The sequence below is a fragment of the Haemorhous mexicanus genome, chromosome 4 (assembly GCF_027477595.1).
Source record: "Haemorhous mexicanus isolate bHaeMex1 chromosome 4, bHaeMex1.pri, whole genome shotgun sequence".
NCBI lineage: Eukaryota > Metazoa > Chordata > Aves > Passeriformes > Fringillidae > Haemorhous > Haemorhous mexicanus.
Window position 1 is genome coordinate 39,316,512 of NC_082344.1, and position 20,233 is coordinate 39,336,744.

At 34.9% G+C, this 20,233-nt stretch overlaps 1 protein-coding gene across 15 annotated transcripts in view; it reads right to left on the reverse strand.

The window, feature by feature from the left end:
• Positions 1-1,296: 1,296 nt before the first annotated feature.
• The window catches only part of NEK1 (NIMA related kinase 1), a 44,241-nt gene continuing 25,304 nt past the window's right edge, over positions 1,297-20,233 (reverse strand). For 7 of the 15 annotated variants that reach the window (XM_059844516.1, XM_059844510.1, XM_059844514.1 and 4 more), the window contains 17 exons: positions 18,205-18,288; positions 17,580-17,663; positions 16,992-17,084; positions 15,864-15,959; positions 15,204-15,377; positions 13,663-13,731; positions 13,350-13,581; positions 12,170-12,322; positions 11,320-11,505; positions 10,620-10,740; positions 10,335-10,417; positions 9,207-9,424; positions 8,489-8,643; positions 7,420-7,631; positions 5,239-5,372; positions 4,827-4,959; positions 1,297-2,811 (listed from right to left, as the gene is read on the reverse strand). In XM_059844516.1, the coding sequence (XP_059700499.1) occupies positions 2,798-2,811; positions 4,827-4,959; positions 5,239-5,372; positions 7,420-7,631; positions 8,489-8,643; positions 9,207-9,424; positions 10,335-10,417; positions 10,620-10,740; positions 11,320-11,505; positions 12,170-12,322; positions 13,350-13,581; positions 13,663-13,731; positions 15,204-15,377; positions 15,864-15,959; positions 16,992-17,084; positions 17,580-17,663; positions 18,205-18,288 (2,241 nt within the window). In that variant the 3' untranslated portion in view covers positions 1,297-2,797. The remainder of the gene's footprint in view (positions 2,812-4,826; positions 4,960-5,238; positions 5,373-7,419; positions 7,632-8,488; positions 8,644-9,206; positions 9,425-10,334; positions 10,418-10,619; positions 10,741-11,319; positions 11,506-12,169; positions 12,323-13,349; positions 13,582-13,662; positions 13,732-15,203; positions 15,378-15,863; positions 15,960-16,991; positions 17,085-17,579; positions 17,664-18,204; positions 18,289-20,233) is intronic. The other 8 variants (XM_059844519.1, XM_059844518.1, XM_059844512.1 and 5 more) reach the window with 4 other exon arrangements.

Sequence of the window (20,233 nt, forward strand, 5' to 3'; positions counted from 1 at the left end):
TTCTGAAGTTTCTTATTGTAGTAACTTCAAATGTGCACTCATCAGAGTTCAGCAAATTGAAGAACAAAAGACTCTTTAGGCTCTGTTCTTCAAAGAAGGTTTTGGGCATCGGTGCTCCCGGTAGAGTACTGTACCTGTCCAGCTCTAACCAGCTCACTGCTGGGGGGTCTTACTCCTTTCTGCTGATGGATTTTTCCTTGTTTGGTGGTTTTGGTTTTTTGAAAACTTTCCTCAACTGAACTTAAAGTTGGCTTCAAGGATCAAGAAGCAAGTCTGAAGACAGAGACATCAATGTTATATAGTTCACAGAATATGTTTTGTGTGAAAAATACCATTCCATATCTCAATTTGCTACTAGAACTAGAACAGAAAATTCTTCAAGGTGAATGTCATATGCACATAAGCCAAATGCTCAACTAATTTCAATAAATTGCATACAGACCAATTAATTATCTTGCAGCCACACTGTCCTTGATGTCATTATAGAATACATTAAATATGGATTTAACATTTCAGATTAAAGTATTTCTTTTGCAGACAAACTTATTTACTGTGTCAGTTTTAAGTTAGCTTTTGAGGGATTTCAAGGATATTCAGTCTTGAGTAGCACGTTTGAAGATTATTCTTAAAACGCTGTCCACAATCTACATGCATTTTTCAAATTATTAATTGGTAAAAAGCTCTGTTTGTAAATCTTGCAGTCTGTAGATTATGCCATGTTTCTCACCAGAAGGAAGCCAGCACACTGCATAAGAAATGAAGACTGTCAATAATGATACGCTTTCAATTTAAAAGAAGTGAACACAGCCCAATCCTTAACTTCAGTAAGACTATCACCTTAGGAGGATTCAAAACCATAGAGGACAGAATATATCAGTTGTGCATATTGTTGTTTCCATACAGTTATTCTATACTATCTTAAATCCAAATGATTGAGTCCTCCCTTCCTCCAAAAGGTGGGCAAGATATGATTTGAAAAAAATCAAGCCTGAAAAAGGAAAATAATTCAGAGTTTTTAGGGTGCATTTGCTAGAAGTCATGAGTGACGTAGCTCATGAAGATCATCTCTCTGAATAGATTATGCAGCAGTGGAAAGTGAAATGATGAGAAACCTGGTAAAAAGTTTTTTGTGGGAAGTTAAGCAAAAGGAAATAAAGAAAGAAACGGAATGAGAAAAGAAGCAGCACAGACCAGAACCAACACTGTTTCCAAGAATTTATCATAGTTTCTCATCAGATGAAGTAAGAGGTATTTATCAAAGAAAAAAGAATATAAAGAATAATCTATTAAAGGCAATTTTTTATTCTTATTATTAATAATTTTATTCTCACCGCAGATTCCCACGATACTGCTGAACTAGAGTAAGTTTGGTATCTAAAAAAATTTAACCCTTTTCAGTGGGCAAAATTTTAATAATGACACCATAAAGCAATTATACAAAAAACATATACAGTTGAAATAATAAATATATATATATATATATATACTTGTTTTTACTTTGTGGAAAAGCAAGTTTTGACAGTTTTAGATTGAGACTGGTTGTAGCTGAAAAAAAAAGAAACCAAACCTATTTTTCTTCAATAGGGCACTTGGAAGTTTGACAGTTTATCAAATTCATAACAAGAGACTTACTGTAATGGATAAACCAGTAAAGCTGACGCAGAGAAGATGACTGGAAAACAACAGAATCCTTAATGTCTGCCCTGTATAGCACTGCTTCGACACAAGGAACGAGGAAAAGTGTGTCAGAAGAAACCTGGTTTTGCTTGTAGGGTGGTGGAAACCAAGCTGTACAATACAGGAGCCAGAAGATGTGAAGTATTACACAGCACTTGTGGCTGCAATGTTTCATTTTCCCCTGTGGCTGCTGCAGCAATGACCAGAATACACAGACTTCAAAGCCAAACTGAAAACCCCCTCCCCTTTTTAGTTCAACAGTGTAGTACATCATCATTGACCAGATTACAAAATTCAAGAGAGGTAAACAACTGGGATTTTTGGGAAGAGGAAGAAGAAGAAAACAACAATAAGAAGAAAAATTTTGGAAAAAAGAGTATTCTAGGTCCAAATGGATTTTACAATCCCAAACCCCCTAGACATTTCAATGCTGACTTATGTACCAGTTTGCTCTAATTAAGAAACACCATCAAGATATTTCAGATGTGACAGAAGCCTTCAGCTTCAAAATACAATAAAAGTCAAATGCTGGAAATGGACCACTAGATTAAGATACATTTAAAAAATCATGAGGGTCATTAAAAACCAAAGCAATTTCTTTGTGGAGGTATAAAGAAGTATGTAAGTGAATAGCTGGGTGTGAGTACTTCCACAAAACAGTAATACTTCCAACTGTTCAACCATACCAGCTATCTGCTCATATGGCAGAAATTCTGTTTTAATTATAGGTCTCAGTTTTGTATCAGAATATATACTGGTATTTCTTTCTCTGTTTCTTTTGAAATTTGAGAGGTTACAGGTTTGGGGGTTTTTTGTTTGGTTTGTTGAGGTTTTTGGGTTTTGTTGATCTTTTTTGTTGTTGTTGGTTGCTTGGTGTGGGTTTTTTTAAAATTTTGGGCACCTAATATTTAAGGAACACATATGCAAACCACACAAGAGAACGCTAAAGGTATCTCAGTTTAAAAGGCATGTTTTTTCTCTTTTTCATACAATCAACATTCTTTTTTCAAGTCTTGCCTCTCCTGCCCCATGTTACATTCTCCACTACAATCTGCTGTTCAGCTGTGTGGACTTCGGACACCGGTGTGTAGTAAGCACTATGAAATTTCCTGAGTCAGGTTTATTCATCATTACCTGTACAAAGTAGAAGAGGGGGAGAGACAGTATGAAAAGGAGACACACACAGACACAAGTGAAGCTAGGGTTACAAAACAATCTAGAAACCACAATTCAGTAAGCAATGACATAAGAATATAAATATACTAAGTCTGTCACCAATGAGGTGACCATGACCAAAGCTGCCTTAAAGCACTACACACAAATACTGAACATCGTGTCATCTTGGATTAGTGAATTTAAGATAGCTGCACCTCAAGTGGCCTGCTTCAGTTAGAACAATCCTCTTAGGATAGAGGAACAGAGATTTTCTCTCAGCATTTCTTATTTGAAGAGTATAAGGCTTTTGAGACAGAAGCTCATGAAGATCATTCTGTCACTTGTCCTCTATTCACCCCTATTAGCATAGGGCTTTTTAATTCAAGTGTCTGAAATGTATATAATTACTTTTTCTTATCATTTTTGGATGATACCACAGATTTGTAAAATACAGAATTAGAATTGAATCTAATAAAAATAGCCACTTGTTAATCAGCATTTTGCCAGATGAAAGTCAGCTCATTTTAATAGGATTCACTCAGACAACAGCTTATAATTTATATGCCAACATTTCAGCAAATTTTCATTTAAGTCTTTTAGTACTAGTTTTAAACTATCCTTAAAGCAGAGTAGTAAGCAAAAGAAAATGGTGACACTATAGTAACCATTTTCTTATTATTTTACATTGCCAGTCTTCTGGACACTTGAAAAATGGACTACTAAGGTGCATCTTTCCAAATCTGCCACTAAATCAAGAAATTGTGCCTGAAAAATATTTTTCAGACATTTCTCTGTCACACTTCTCTAATACAGCATGAAAACAACATGGAAATGATTGTCCTTACCTAGCAGTTCTATATGAGTAGGGGAAAAAAAAATTGGGAAAATGTAATTTGGATTAGAATTTAAAAAAAAAATGTTTATGGCTTTCTAACTAGTTTTAAGACACCCCCCCAAGTATTCACATATAAAATTCATAGAAAGCTGTACCCTTATTTGACCTTGCACTACCAATGCAACACATTTGTAAAAGAATTTAAAAGATGCAGAAAGTACATATTGGTTAACATGCATTAGAATATTTTTTTAAAAATTGAAATGCATTAAATAGTGATCATTGTTTCTAAAGCCAATGTATGATCTTTCTGATTTCTATAAAACTAATTAAAATTTTAGATTTCTTCTTTTTCTCCTCTTCAGTGAAGACTTTCACCACTAGACAGCTAAAAATACATAACTGCAGTTAAATTACTGACATGAGAGAAATGAAAAAAAACCAAAACCATTCTGTTGCTGATGGTGGTCTGTGTGGTTTTTCATAAGCGTGACTCTGAAAGATGGAGCAACATCCATCTGCCTTGTAACCTCTGCTAAGCTGGGCAGGGCTCCAGGGCAAAATAAATTATTTTCATGTATTACTGAGACACCAAATAAGATGGATGGTACATACACATCAAGGTCTTCTGAAAAATGCTAATTATAGGATAAAGAGCTCCATGAAATTTCTGAAAAGGAGTGATGGTGCAACCTATTAAAAGTAACATTATAGAAAGCATAATACTATTTTAGCTAAAAGTTCATTAATTCTAAAGATAAAATTGGTTTTGATTCTGCAAGTTTTGTGCTGGAATTTCCTTTCCCCATCTGTGAAACTGTTTTACAGAAATTAAATATTTATATTGTACCTTTTGTACAATTATTGTTACAGTTGACCGCAGGCCAATTATTGTTACAGTTGACTGCACATGCAAATTCTGTTAAATCAGAATGGTCAGCAAAGTTTGCCAAATTTTGTTGCAGGAATAAAAATAGCCTTTGTGGAAAATTTTAATTTATTTAGTCAATCAATATACCAAAGCACAGACACATTCTAAACTCTGTGATACAATTCTGTGATACTATGATGTTTTAAAAGTATATTAGAACCTATATTGTATATGACCAAGAAGGAACATAAAAGACAAGCCATAATTGCCAGGATACACTGAGATTACCTTCTTGGTAGGCTCCGTCTGCCATTACCAGATGAAGTATTTTGGCATACAGGTGTTTGTGTTCATTTCCAAGAACAGTCTGAACTACAGTTGAACAAACATCAATATTTTCATCTTCATCTTCAAGTATAGCCTAGTGGAAAGAACAAACCATGTTGCCAAAATTAAAATGGGTATAAAATGAAGTAGTTCAAATCTATGAAATGCAATTCATGGTTAAACCAGATGATTTTCTCTTTAATCCACTGGCCAGGCATTTTCTCTGATAACAGTTTAGTGTGCCAAAACAGATTAAAAGACTATAGAAAAAACCTTTTACTCTAGTTACACAAAGTAATTAGTTAACTGGCACAACAAACAGTCCTAGGTGCTTGTTTCTTCAAATATTTCCACTTGAGCTTATTCCACAAACCTTTATTTTCTCATAAACTTCAATTAATTTATCAAAGCCTATTTCCTGCTCCAGGTTATATCTCAGCTCTTCTAAATGGCTGAAGATACTATCACATTCTTCACATTCGCTGGCAATCTCTCCATCACTATTATCTAGAAAGAAAGAAAACAACAGTAAAACCCCCTCAGTTCTACACTCTTAATGTTGCTTCTAAATCTCTAAACCAAATACCCTTTAAAAGCAACCAAACAGGTAAGCTCAGAAGCACTGGATAATGTTGGCAGATGTTCTGACAATATGCAAGAAAATAGGAGTAGTCCCTTTCTTGAAAAAAATCCTGAATCCCAAATGGGAAGCATCCAGCTATCCCCACTAAATCCCCACTCTGACAATTAGCCATAGGGGTATTCAGCCTGAAGGTAAACATGATATGGTCTTAAAGCAGAATTTTAGTTAGCTAAGCACGTCAAGTTCCATACCACCACTCTATAAATTTCTGAGGTGAAACTCATGAAGGGTTGGTGGCTGTCCCACACAAACGGGAAAGGAGTTCCTTAATGAAGCATAAGTCTTCTAGCAAAAAATGAGGACACGTATGTTACCCATCCAATGCTTTCTGCCCTGAGATGCATCTTGTTCCATGAAGCAAGTCTAAAAAACCGAGTACTAATTTAGCTACAGAGTTCCTTGTTCTTTTATAAGTGCATCTCCTTTGTGTAGCAAATTAAGTATGCCAAGAAGTGCAATAAGATACAGGAGAGACAGGAGAGAAATCAAGATAATTTTGCTTATAGGCTTCAGAAACCTTGAAAACAGGTTTGTAATGGTAAAACGTGAGGTAAATTAACAAAAAAGGATGTTTTTTAAAAATATAAGACAGAATCCCAACATAAAATTTCATTGTAAAATGCAGAAAAAAAAATACTTTCTTAAATAAGCATTCAAATTTGGAGAGAACTTGTCCACCAAGGAAAAACTTCATACATTTCAAAACGTATAATATCAAACCTTTAAATACTATTTCCTGGTAGATCACAGACTTCATAAGGTAGTATTACAAGTCTACTGCTTACAATTCTTATATATAACTAGTGTAAGGCGTAGTCCTGATCAAATCACACCCTTCATTCAAGTATCAACAGTCAAATCAATAAGAAAGTATCAATAAAATAAAAAGTTGTGTATGGGTTAAAAACCCATTAAGTTATTTCTAATCCTCTATTTAACATCTAGATCTTGAGAAGATTTTGTCTCAAGTTCTATTTGTTACCCTTTTGAAGGCTGGCCTGCCTAACTCCCTGCCCCAACAATCAAACTTGAAATTCTTATGGAATAGATGGTAAGACATTGGTATTAAACTCCAGCACTTACAAGCAGAATCGCAGACACAGACAGTATTGCATGTTATCAGTGTATAACATCAGCATGCCACAAAATTGAAGACATTAACAAAGTCTATTTTACCTTATAATAATTATTGGAATGTATTATTAGATGTTTGATTTGTTGAAAATTTTCTTCAATAAAAATTACACAGAAGCTTTGTTTTACATGAATTACTGATTTTCTATATCTTTTCATAACTATATTTCTAGTTGCAATTCATTTTCCAGCAAGAGTAAAACACTTCCATTTCCACAAGAATTTAAAATACAGAAATGAGACTTCAGGAAGTTGTGCATAGCTAATGCAAAATGCTAAAAGCAGTAATTAATTTATCTGTCTCACTTCTAGTCTGACTGCATTAATATCTAATTTTGGCTAAGGACAAGGTGAACAATTTCATGTTCCTTCTGACTGCCTGTTAAATTACTTAACTGTAATTTAAGCTGAATCCCAGATACTCCAGTCATGTCAATTGATATTTCTTTTTCACACTTCTAGCCATGAATTATTCAAGACATACAATGCATTCTGTCTTTGATCTTCCTTGAAGCCAAGTTTTAGACAATTTAGAGAAAAAGGCCCATCACTACCCAACAAACAGCCAAGCTTTAATTTGCAACATAGAATGTTGCTTAGATGTTGACCTTAACATTCAGAAAGTCTGAATATAATGTGATTTTTTAAAACTTATGCATAAAAATTATCAATTAGAGTTTTACTTTGTTAGAAGTTAACAAAGCTAAAACATTATTCTTTATCTGAATTTTTAACATGAATAAATAACTTATAAAACAGGTATAACAGAAATTGTACCTGACTGCCATTCTTCATTAAGAGCACTTTCACTGCTGGGGTTATTTTCATCTCCTTCATCCAGCTCAGTACCATTTGTTATGCATTCCATGGCATTAGCCTTTAAAGTAGACTCCTCTTCTTCACTCAGTTCCTCACCAGGCTGCTCCCTAAGCAACTGTTCCATCGAATCCCGGAGCTCCTGCAAATCTGTGTCTGTCTCTCCAAACATACTAAAGGAATGTGATATAAAGTTTATATAATTAATACTTTGCAAGACAAACCCTGTAGAAAGAGCTTTTTTTTTTTGTTAGCAGCAAATTGAAAAGCCAGTCTAGCTGGAGGGGAAAAAAAGAGACACCCTCCACCCTCCTCCCCCAACTATTTGTGACCTCAGTCCAATATGACTACAGCATTGATACCTTTGTATCATGCAACACACAGGGAATAAACAGATAACCCACAGTCTCATAAAAAGAGAATAAGTCCTCAATTCAACTTTATTAGTAAGGTAATTTCAAAATCCTTGTATTTGTGCACGACTACAGAACCCTGGCAAATATAACATTTTCAATCCAGATAAAAATGTGTCTGGAGCAAAACAGAGATCTAGATCTAAGCAGACTAGATACACGAGACTATCAAAGCTGTAGGGAACAGTCAATTCCAGGGTCAGATTTTGAGGGACTTGAAGAACATTCTAATTAAACAGTAGAGGAGATAAATGAGCAAGATTCCCAGGACACAGAAAGAAAGGAAATATTCAAGATATTTTTAGTTCTAGAAGAGCAATAGCAATAGCAATCAACTTTGAGATGCTTGAGCAAAATGCAAGTTGCAGACATCAGACAGAGTAACACCTTGGATAGATTTTGGGAAGGAAATTTAGACAGCTATTGTATGCAGTGTACCCCATTAGCTTCTCAATTCTCTGCAACAAGGCATAAAGTAAATGGTAATTCAAAACAAAATATTCAAAATCTGGGTAAAAACTCTGTGCTGGTATAGTGTGTATAACAGTTAGTGTCTAACCAAAAACATTCTTAACTAAGATGCCAGTTAAAATACTTGATAAACTTGATACACTCACATCTCCTCAGAGTCAGAGGGTCCTTCTTTGGCTTGCTCATCTTCTGTATCATCTGTTTCAAGATTATGTTGATGCTGCACATCTGCTACACTGGGAACATCAACTAAAGTTCTGTACAGTTTGTAAAGATCTGGGAGTGAACATGTTCTCAACATCTAGAAAGGCAATAGAAAGCTTGGTTGGTAACAATATTAAAGACAGCTTGAGTTTACAAAATACTTTAAAATGAGATTTCACTGCTCTTCAGGCTTCCTGCTTCACAGCCAGAGGCTGTGCTAGTAGATTAGATCCCACAGGAAAAAAATCACTTGGTTTCCAGAAATGACAAGATATCTTTGCTGCCCTGTTCAGTGATTGTTTATGACGGTAAGGTAGTGATCATTCTAAAAGACTGCACAAAAGGGAGAAAGCAGATACGGCAAGTTAGGAATGTTTTCATGAACTCCCTCAGTAATGTCTCAGAAAAAGAGAGGAATTCCTCCACAAACACCTGGAACATAGAATGTTGAATGGTGAAACCAGAGACTTTCACTGCTGCATGAGACTTGCTGATATCATGAGCACAGTGCAGCTGAACTACAGGGCAAACATGGCTTGACAAATACAAACACCAGTTGAAAGAGTTGTGGCATCTTTCTGGGCTTATTCAACTTCAACAAGAAAGTAAGAATAATACTACAGAACAAAAAAGTGTTTCTTTTTTGTTATTTGAACTTGCCTTTGGGTCATTTGCATCAAAAAGTCCCGTAGAAAGTCCAATCAACAGTGAACTTTGGCCTTTATTTCTTGCTGGTGATATGGAACGTGAACGAGGTACAAAAGATTCTTCCTGTGAAGACTGAGCTGACAGAACTGGTGAGGCTGTTGGTACAGCTGTGGGCTGTATTACCCTCTGGAATAAGGGTTCAGCTTGCTGAGAGTCACTGGAACAAGTTTCTGATGTGGAAAAAGAAACTCTGTTACAAATCTAACCAGATTAAAACCCCCAGATACTTAAGGAAAAAATAATTGCTGTGAATAGACTTAACTAATTTCTCTTATACAATTAAAGAGAAAAGCAGATAGCACTTGAAAAGTATTAAAATACTTTTGATCATTTTATTAAATGCAATTATAATGTGAAATTTTCTCATTTTAACTTTTGGAGAACATACAACCCTCAGCTATAGCCTGCTCTGTTCTCAGGCCTTCTGTTTTCTCATTATCCAGTCCATGTCTGATACTGTATCATCCATTTTCACCCATTGCTTATCACCTCATACTCGATCTCCTTGAAGTCATCTCAATACAATTTGCCCAAACAGGGGAAAAAAACCCATCTAGTTTGCTTAAGCCACCCTTAACTAGATGCAAGAGTATCATCAATGATACTTTACAGTATGGACTATGTTTTTTCTGAAGTTACTTCCCAGACCTCCAAGAACAAGCAATTCTTCTATGCAACAAAGATTGTCATTAGCAGCCACTTAAAACATTGAGCTGCAGCTCAGTATTAATTTGGAATCTGTATAAACAAAGCAACACTTCTATTAAGTAAATAATCAGATCTCATAACATCCTAAATAGTAATGTGAAAAAGGTGTAACATTCAGAAAGATGACGTTCATCAGTATGGGCCACTGTCCTGTTCATCTATGCACAGTGTAGCTTTCTTGTAACATGTTTTCCTCCAAAGTGACAAACATAATACCCACAATTTGTCTTCCTAATCCATCAGAAATTTCCTTTTTAGAAGTAAGAACTGAAGAAGCAAATAAAAACTTGCTCATTTGGGGTTAATGAAGCGAGAAGGGATGGCTCAAGCACCCCACACTGCCAAGCCATGGAACATGAGACTTGCACAGACCTGCTGGAGCTTCCTTTTGTGGTTGCACCTTGTTGAGTGCTTCTTTTTCTGAAGCTGCCTCACTCATTCCATCATGTTGTGCCCTATTATAACACATCACATCAAGGGGAAATGCCATGTAAAAAATGGTCATTAATCTATGGAAGTCATCAAGTGCAGTAAAATTAACACAGCAGCGAGCAGCGAAGCTTTAGCTAAGTGTAATTTTAAATGACATGTCCAAATAAAACTCACTTAAGGCTCAGTTGTTTGAATTGGAGAGAGAGGTCAGAAGAGAGTACTTACGCATCTTCTTTCTCTTTTACCCACACTTCATTAACAGTGCTAGGCAACTCCTTATTCTCCTTACTCTGGTGCATTTTATCTTCCATTTCTTCTAGCACCTCTGCTTCCAAATCATCAGGCTCTAAAATGAATAGTCATTTACCTTATTAAAAATTAATTCCAATCAAGCAAAAAGATGGGGAAGTGTACATTTTAAGATTACACTTAAATCCTTCATCTTAAATAATTTTGCAGAAACAGCAGTTTTGTAATCCCAGAGCTAAAAGTTTTGGTTTTTTTCTGATACCAGAAGAGTATCTTAAAGTTCCAGTGAACCATGTCTTCTAAAAACTCCAGTAACATGACCCTAGAGATCAAAAGGATGCTGGTATCATATAGGAGAAAAGATTCCAGCACTATTGATGGGGAGAAACAAACCAAAACCCCACCAAATTAACAACAAAAAATTTGAAGCACTTTAGAATTCTACCTGTACTCTAAAGTTTTCTACAAGCACAGAAAAAATGTTTCAGGAAATCTCTAAATACATTACTGAATCAGATTACAACACAGGCATAGAAAGCACCTGGTCCTACTTAAAATGTGTTAATAAAAACCTGCACATTACTTATGGGAAGATATAAAAGTATACAGGATCGTTACTTCACTTACTGCATTCAATAAACAGATTTTAAGTAGAATTACTGATGAAATGAGTTACCATCCAGCATAACAGCTTTGCTTTGCACCACGGTGGGTCCAGCTCTTTGAGATTCTTCTGGTACAGCTATGACAGCCTCTGTAACACCAACTGGTACTGCAGACTGAACTCCAACAGAAGAAAAAGCCTTCTCTTCCTTCTCCTCTGATGAAGACTGATTATCTCCTTCAAGAAGTTCCGCAGTACCTAACAGAAAACAATTCTATTATGTAAACAGTGCTTTACTTACTATACTTGGATAATAAACTACAATGTGGCTAATAAGGTAAGTTGGGAATTTTTGTCTCTTTAAAGGAAAACAGAAGAAAAAAATTGCATGCTTTTAGTACAATTATATAAAGAAGAAAGCTAGAAATATTAAAAATCTTAATTTCTTATATTACATTATTATCATTAGTACAAGTTTATATTTGGAATAAATGTAAGTCCTTTGTCCTTAGAAAGAACTAAGGGCAGGAGTTGACTGGGCAGAAAAAAAATAAAATCAACTGATATATAAGTCACATGCTGCCAACAAAGTTACAGGAAGTATCTAATGAAATATTCAGATGATGACATCCTTTCAAAAAATAGGATTGTTTCTATTAAAAGGCGAAGTTTAAGACTTTTCAGCGAAATGAAGATCCTTTCCTTTCAGCACACCCTGGTTAATTTCTTACCACTTCACTGAGTTTGAAATATTTTGGTGTCCTCCAGTATCAGCTTGTGCTTACATTCAGAACTGAGGCAACACCCAGAAGTAGAAAGCAAGAGAGAATATAAGAATATGCTTCTATTACTTCAAAATCTTTCTCAGTAGATAAACTGTCACTACACTTGCAGTGCAGATAATTACCAGATAATTGCTTACCATTTATCTCATCTTGCTCCTCAAGGATGTCAGTTTGCAGCTGCAGCTCTGCTTCCCCTAGGATCCTAAGAACTGAATCAGTTGGGCTTTTGCCCCAGACTTTCCTGTGAGGTTCACCAATATCTAACTTAATTACTTCTCCCAGAGTTTGACCTGTTGGGACACAAACACAAATATAAAAACTTTTCTAAATTAGAAATTTTTATTCATTTTCTATACAATAAATAATCAAACAAACAACCTCCACAAAACTTAAAAGGTGACAAAGCCAGAACTCATGTCACCTCACTCCAAATCAGACAGCCTAAAGACTGTGCTTATCTAGAGCTTTTCTTCTGCCAATTCCAATCAATAACAGTTATTCAATACCAGTTGACATATGCAACTTAATACCAGCAGCAGCAGCTCTTCTCAGAAATTCAGACACTCCAAAAGAAAGCAGTATGAGAAATGCTTAACATTGGCATGGAATGGTCTTGAACTTTACTTGAAATGGTAAACTATAAGTTTCTTGTCTTGCTATCCTTGGGTATTTATTTCTGTTAATTCTCCCTCCAAAGAAAAACAGAGTAAATGAAGTTTCTTGATTCTAGCACTATAAAACTACTATGCAAAGATGCAAGTCTGTCACATTCTCAATGATTATTTCTTTCTACAATGTGAAACAGACTTTTAGTAAGATATAGTGAAACCAGGAAAAAGAGGTTTCAACCAAAAGACCAGAGAAGGCAAGTGGAAAATCTGGAATAACAATCTTGATTATAGATTAGATGAAGCTATAGATCTAAATCAAGAAAAACCCTCAGTTGTTTTTTTACTACTGATATTACAACAGGATTTTCAAGTTAGATAACAAGCTTTCATATAAATACTTTTTATTCTTTCTGTTAAATTAGTGCCAATTTAAAAGACAAGAAGAAAGTAACCACTCATTTAATTAGGTAACTGTTGTTGAAATGATGAAATTATTTATTGAATCTCCTGCAGGATGTTTAACTACTCAGCCTGTGCCTTATTCCTTATTAATGGGAATACATAACCACCCACTTTTTAGAAGTGCATCACATTCAACTGATAACAAGAGGATAATAATAAAGAGTACTTGGTTTATAAAAACACACAATACACATGGCAAACTGATTTACTAATACCACGGTGACAAAAAAAACCACAAACTTACACTCTGCTCCAGAGAAAGAATCTTCCATAGACAGCTGAGCTAGAGGAACGACCAACTCAGACGCCCCAGATTCCCATTTTTTGCGATCTCCCAGAAATGGCTGGTCACCTTGTTGTTCCTTACCATCTTCAGATGCAGCTGATTCAGAGGTATCGTTACCCTCCTTTTTTCCCTTCTCATTTTCTTGAGCTTTAAGATTTTGATTTAATCTTCTCAGAATTTCTCGCTTATTCTGAAAGAAGGACCAACATATGTATTAAAATAGCACCTTTCTTGAAAAGATACCTAAATGACACAATATAATTTGACATACTTGTATTGCAAAATCTGGCTTCTTTAATTCCTCCTCAGACTCCTGGACAGCAGTTATTACATGTTCATCCTTTAAGTCCCAGAAGCATGAAATAGAAAGTAGAAGAACATGTCAGAAAAATATTATCTTGAGAATAGTAACAGACATAATAAAACCTTTCCAATGACAACTGCGGGTAGACTGAAACAGAATGCTTGATTATTCTGTTTTATTCTGTCCCAAATACAGAATTTCAAGGGCACCTTTCATCTTTGAACCAATCATTATCTAAAAGTGATGAGCAAGTGAATAATTCAATTTAAACAGACAAATGAGATTTTAGAAGACAAAACATGTAGAGATAAAGCCAGATCTGACCTCTACAGCAAGATAACACCGAATTCCGATGCTACAAATGAGTAATTCTACAAGAGAGCCAAAAAAGTGGCAAGCACAGAGTCAAGGATAATTTATGAAGAAAAAACATAAGGGAAAAGAGACAAATTTAGTGATATGTAAAGAAGCAAACTACATACTGAAGGCAAAAATGTAGAATTTATAATCTGTGTACAAGGCTTGTATTCTCCAATTCAAAATGCTCTGTGCGCTATTTTTTAGCCTGTTATAGTCACTGTCTTGCATTACTGTGTGACAAACTGTCCACGTGGAAAAAAAATGCTTTATTAAAAAATATTATTTAAGTATTTGTCCAACATATGATTTATTTTTCCAGCTATTAACTGACATCTTTCAGTGTATAACATTTTATATTTTACATATATTCTTTAGTGTAAGTTTTACTCTATTTCCATAACTATGGCCTTCAGGGTTGAATAGAGTATGAAGTACCACACTACACTGAATTTACAAAGAGCTTAGGCAAATGTACAAAAGCTAGCCTTCAAATTAACATCGATTGTGTTAAAAATTTATATTGTACAAGGTTACACTCATCTGCTCAGTTTCACAATTGTAACATAAAGCAGTTGAGGTAAATATATAAGTTTTTACAATATCAGGACCAACAACACGCAGAATAGAAATTAGGATACTGTTTTAGACAACAAGAAGAGACAGCACTAACAGACTCAAGAATCTTAAGCTTTGTCTTCTCTGTAATATTCAGCACATTCAGGCTCACCGAAAACAATCAATCATTAATATAACACAGTCCTATCATTCCAAATTTATCTGCTCACTTCCACCAAGTAACCAACTCATTAACTTCTCTCTTCAAGGGGCTGATGAAAATGCTGGAAGTTGATGTCTTCTTCGACTGAACATAACTGCCCTGATCAAAATGGAAACTGCAACCTAGGGCTCATCATAAGCTTTTTTGCTCAAAACATGAATTTCAGTTTCAGCATGCAGATGTGTTTCAACGGCTTTCAAGCTTTGGTTTCTTTTTATATTTTTTATAATTTCTTTTCCCTAATTAGAAGCAACAAATATCTTTAACATTTTTTTTCCTAGCTAACCAATACATTTTCTCTAAACATTCTCTTTCCAGTCAGTATTTATTACCTTTCCATTCATTTTACCCTCTTTGCAAAAGTACCTACCACACCCACTTCCTTCAAAGCAGAAGTCATGGAGATGACAGGTACACCAGGCTTCACTGGAAGTTGTGGCTTAGGAAGAGCTGCTCCAGGCTCCTGTAATCCATCCATAGGACTATGTTCTGTAGCTTCCACATGAAAAGGCACGTTAAGATTCTTCACTCCTTTTGCAATCAGCTGTATAGATGCAATTAAAAAAAAATTAAAACTTACTTCAGGACTTTACACATTAAACACAGTATTATCAATTAGGGTCACATAATCCTTACAAAAGGACAATAATGCCACACATTCATACAACAGACAACTGCCCACTGCATGTCACTTTGTCAGCTTCACATCCTGCTTTTTCTAGTCATAGTATTACTAGTTGCACTTGTTCCATAGCACACACAAGTAAAAGCAAATAAAATAAGTTTTGGTCATTAACAGACGATTAATACGATAGTTGGGGTGATCCGAATGATTCTTAGGTAGGATGTTCAGAAGTCTTCCTGCAAGCGTACCTAAGATTAGGCTTCTAATTAGGGAATTCTGACTGACACAAGATACTCTCTCCAATTTCAGAACTACTTGTCTTGAAAAATCACAATATAGGATTTTATTTATACAAAGATATGGCCCGACATACTTTGACTGTATGTAACAGATTTATTTTCTTACATGTTCTTCCCAGGCTCTTTTCTCTCTTTCATATGCTTCCTTTCTCTTTCGCTCCAACTGTTCCTTCAGAACTGCTGCACGAGCATTTGCTTGGGCCTACAGTAAACAAGCAAAAAAAGATCAACTTAAAATCATCAGCAGCCTATTTCATGGAACATTTTAAGAAGGTATATTCTTGGATTACTCATCTCTCTTTCTCTCGCTACTGCATAGACTGTGAAAGGAGGACTCCACTGACAAAATCACCACACACATATAATAACTGATGATCTATACTGAAATAATGGCAACTCCTGAAAATTTAATTGCAGTTCCTGATTTGCATGGTTGTATTTTCAGTCTACATAGTAATCTTAAACAGATGAATGTAAAATTAGAAACTCTACTTAAAATTATCTTTGAAGACATATGCATTAATCAAAAAATATTAAATATTATGTTTAAATTTTACCAACTTATACACAAAAAGCTTCACTTGCTGTTTCACCTCGAGTTTTCAGGTTAGGCATCAGGTTAGCTTGTTTTTACACTGTACTTTGCAGATGGTGGGGGGAACATCATGGAATGGAAAAGAGCAATAGTTGCTATGTATAGTTTTGTGAACTAGTTATCGATATAAAACCACCACATGGAATAAAGTTCTAATTAAACACTGTATTTATATGAAATGCACCTGTTTTAAATGTAATTCTTCACAGGGTTATATAACTCGCATTCCAATCCACACATAACCAATGTCAGCCCATTTAAGGAGTTTTGCCTTCCTTTATTATTTAAGTAAAATAAAGATGTTGTCTTAGGTACATCACCCTTACCCTTTCAGTCTCAAAATGCTGTTTTAGTTATACCAAATTGCCATTAGGACTAAAGCTACCCTAGAGATAAATCTCAAAGGCTGGGATACAGAAAATCCTTGACTTGCAAGGATGCCTCAGCATGTGTTTTAAAATTACCAAGATAAGGCAGCTGAACACAATAGTTTTCTCTCTACAGTTAAACTCCCCTCATTCCCCTTGTAGTGGATACATGAACAAACTATTGCTAGAAAAATGAAATATAAGAAAATTCATGAGATATAAAAACATATTTGACAACAGTAACTTCCATCCCCTCCCACTCTACACTTACCTTCTGCGTTTCTATCTTCTTGCGTTTCAGTTCTGCTTCATCACTAGAGTCCTGTCCATCAGAACTGGCAGCTTCATTCTGCAAAGTGAAAGTCTTCATGGAATTATCATCAGTTCATGTATTTAAAAGCTGAGTGATATGAGTGCCTAGTCAGAATATTTTAACCAACTATATGACTAACAGGGGTCAGTTTCACTAACTCCTTGCTTAAATGCAATGTTTACTTGAACAGAGCTTCATCTCTGAGATCAGTGGGGGTTTTATTTGTTTGGTTTTTCAAGGAGGATTGGTTTTAAAAGATGTGAAGCTTTAATAAGTCAGGAAAAGATTAATGTGCCTCTTGTTGCAAGGAAAGTAGCCTACAATGCCAGGCTCTCACCTGCCACCACTCATCACTGCTCCATGTTCTGCAGGTGAGGTATACAAGAAAGGTTTGATGCTCTGGAATTCCAAGTTTTTTTCACAATATATACTGTCTAAAACATATGTCTATATAAAACTGCCAAAACCAAAAGTCTTCCACCAGGGGTAAAAGAACACATCCCACACTCAATTTCCATAAGTATTTAAGATTATTTTTAAACCAACCTTATCTCCACGAAGTTTTGCTCTAATCTGCTGACGTTCATTAAAGTTTTGTAGCCGGATCTGTCTCAATCTTGCCAAATATTCCTAACACAAAGAAATGAAACAAGTTTCAGCTCTTTGGAAACTCTCTCCAGTACAGTTAACTTAAAATATATCAGATTCCATAAAGAAATAAAATGGGTGAACCACCCTCCAACATTATTGTTATCACTTCACCAGCATATACCAATCTCCAGAAAAATTCTCATGTAATTAAAATACAGAAAATTGGAATGTATGTTTATTGGAATGTAGTATTAATTATACACTTTACATTACTGAAAGCTAGAAAAGGTTGCATTTATCACAACAGGATTAGGATATAGCTATACCTATGTGCATCAAATTCAAGAACCTCTCTGAAAAAGATTGATGAAAGCAACTATTATTTTGATTATTTTAAAAACAAAAACAATTAAACACACCCAAACTTTAGTACATTAACAGTAAATTATTTCCTAAAAATTAAAAAAAATCCTTTAATTTTGTTACACAGACAGAATTATGCAGGGAAACTGGGCACAGTCAAGGTCAAAATAGTGCTATTTTTGTGATGAGCAAAGTGGCAAACATGCAGCAAGCATACCTCTTCCTCCTTGTTTCTGGATTTCCTTCCTCTTGCAGAAATGGACCTGCCTCCATAGGTATCTGCCAGGTTTTGCAGCGTACCCTGTTTGCCATTTAATGGTATCAAATTTAAGGTGGCTGGGGCAGTAAAATTATCTCCTTTATCCAATAACGGTTCACTTATAAGAAATCAAATCCATCAAAGATCTGCAGATGTTCTGAAGTTAACCAATAAGCCTTTTTCACTTACATGAAACATGACAGTAGTAACTAAAAATTCTGAGCAGCCAAAGAGAGAGATAAGAGCTCTAAGAATATAGTTGCCTTTTCCTTTCAATTCTGATTTTCTGATACTACACAAAATTTAGGTTACAAAACTAAATTGTGATGGGTATGAGTTTTCTACATCTGCATTATATAAAAATGGTGTCACAGGGATGGAATTTCTGCCATTGCTGAGTTAAGCCTAAAATAGAAAGTGGAATCTTTTTACGTTCTTAGATTAAGCTTTTTTAACAATGATGACTCAAAAATCTACTTAAGCACTTAAATATACTCATCACACCTAACAAGCTGTGCTAAATGTCTAATACACATGCAGTGTGTAGTCTTGGTTCATGTGATGTATGCTCTGTTACTTGTCACCAAAAGGATTACAACCTTTAAGAAAGTTCTGTATAGAACAGTACAAGAATCATTTAATTTCATGTTTTCTGCTTGGATTAAAATAAAGAATACTTGAATTATTTTACTAATGATATACCAAAATGTTTTTTCTGAGAAGGTTAAAAATTCCTTGATTTGTTAGTGCAACATACAATAAAGACAGCAAGCACACATACATGTGATAGACCTTCTGCCTCATAAAATGCCTGCAGCCTTGGCTTTCTCAAGCTTGTGTGTAGAGAACCATCAGTAAGTAAATATTCCAGTGAGGCTATTGACTGAATCCAAATATTCTGGTTAAATAATCTCTCAGATTAAAAAAAATTAATAGCTCAAGGAAATAGCACACTACTGCACTTTAGTGGTTTAGTAACCAGGGGATCAGAGAAAAATTAAAGGAATGTTGTGGAAGAGTAGTTCCTATACATTCATAAGGGCCCCATGAATGCTGGTTTCAGCTTGAACATTAAACCATACAAAATGTAAAATAATCTTTTCCATATTCATCTTTTCAGAAAATATTTGGTTTTATTTTTAACTTTTTAATGCATGTTCCTGAGCTTTACAAAAGCTTACTGGCAGTTTTGAAGGAATTTCCTTGTTCTTCGTTCTAGCATTGAAGTTATTTTAGGTATTTCCATTACTGATGGTGATTTATATCACTGGTCTTAAGAAAGAAACTGGGAGCAAGATATTTGAGAAGTGATTTTCTTTGTAGATTGTTAATTTTACTCATCTCCTACATTAAATTTTCAAAGACCAGGACTCATGCTTTGCAATGCCACACAGCTATAGTGAAGCAGCAAATTAGGTCAGCAGCTGTGTTAAGAAACAGATGTCTGTAAGTACTATCGACTCAACTACTGAGTCAAATTTAGACTGTCAGTTGAAAATTAAAATTGACAGCAATTATATTTTATAGAAGTTGGGTAAATGAGTGCCAGTCATCAGACAAAAGGCTGACTATAAGCTGATGATTTCTCCTTTCCGATCAACAGTGTCCAAACAGCAGTCCCATCCCTATATGAGAACAACTGCCAGCTAGTCAAATTATTTTCCTGCACAAATAGAAGGAAGCTGCTGATAACTTCCACTTTCAATGACAAATCCAGAAATGGACTTGGTACTCTGGCTTCAAGTTTTAGGTCTTAAACATCTGGAAGTTACTTTTTTAGCTGTTAAGTAACCTCCCTGTTTTATTATGGGAACATTTAAGATTAAAACATTTAGGCTCATTGAACACATTAGAGAAAACTGAAAAACTAACATGAATAGTTTGGTATCTTAAATTAACTGATCTCATAAATTCTTATCAATGCCAACAAAATCAAGAACAAAATAGAAGCAGTACTGGTACTGCTAACAACTTTCCAAGAAGAAAT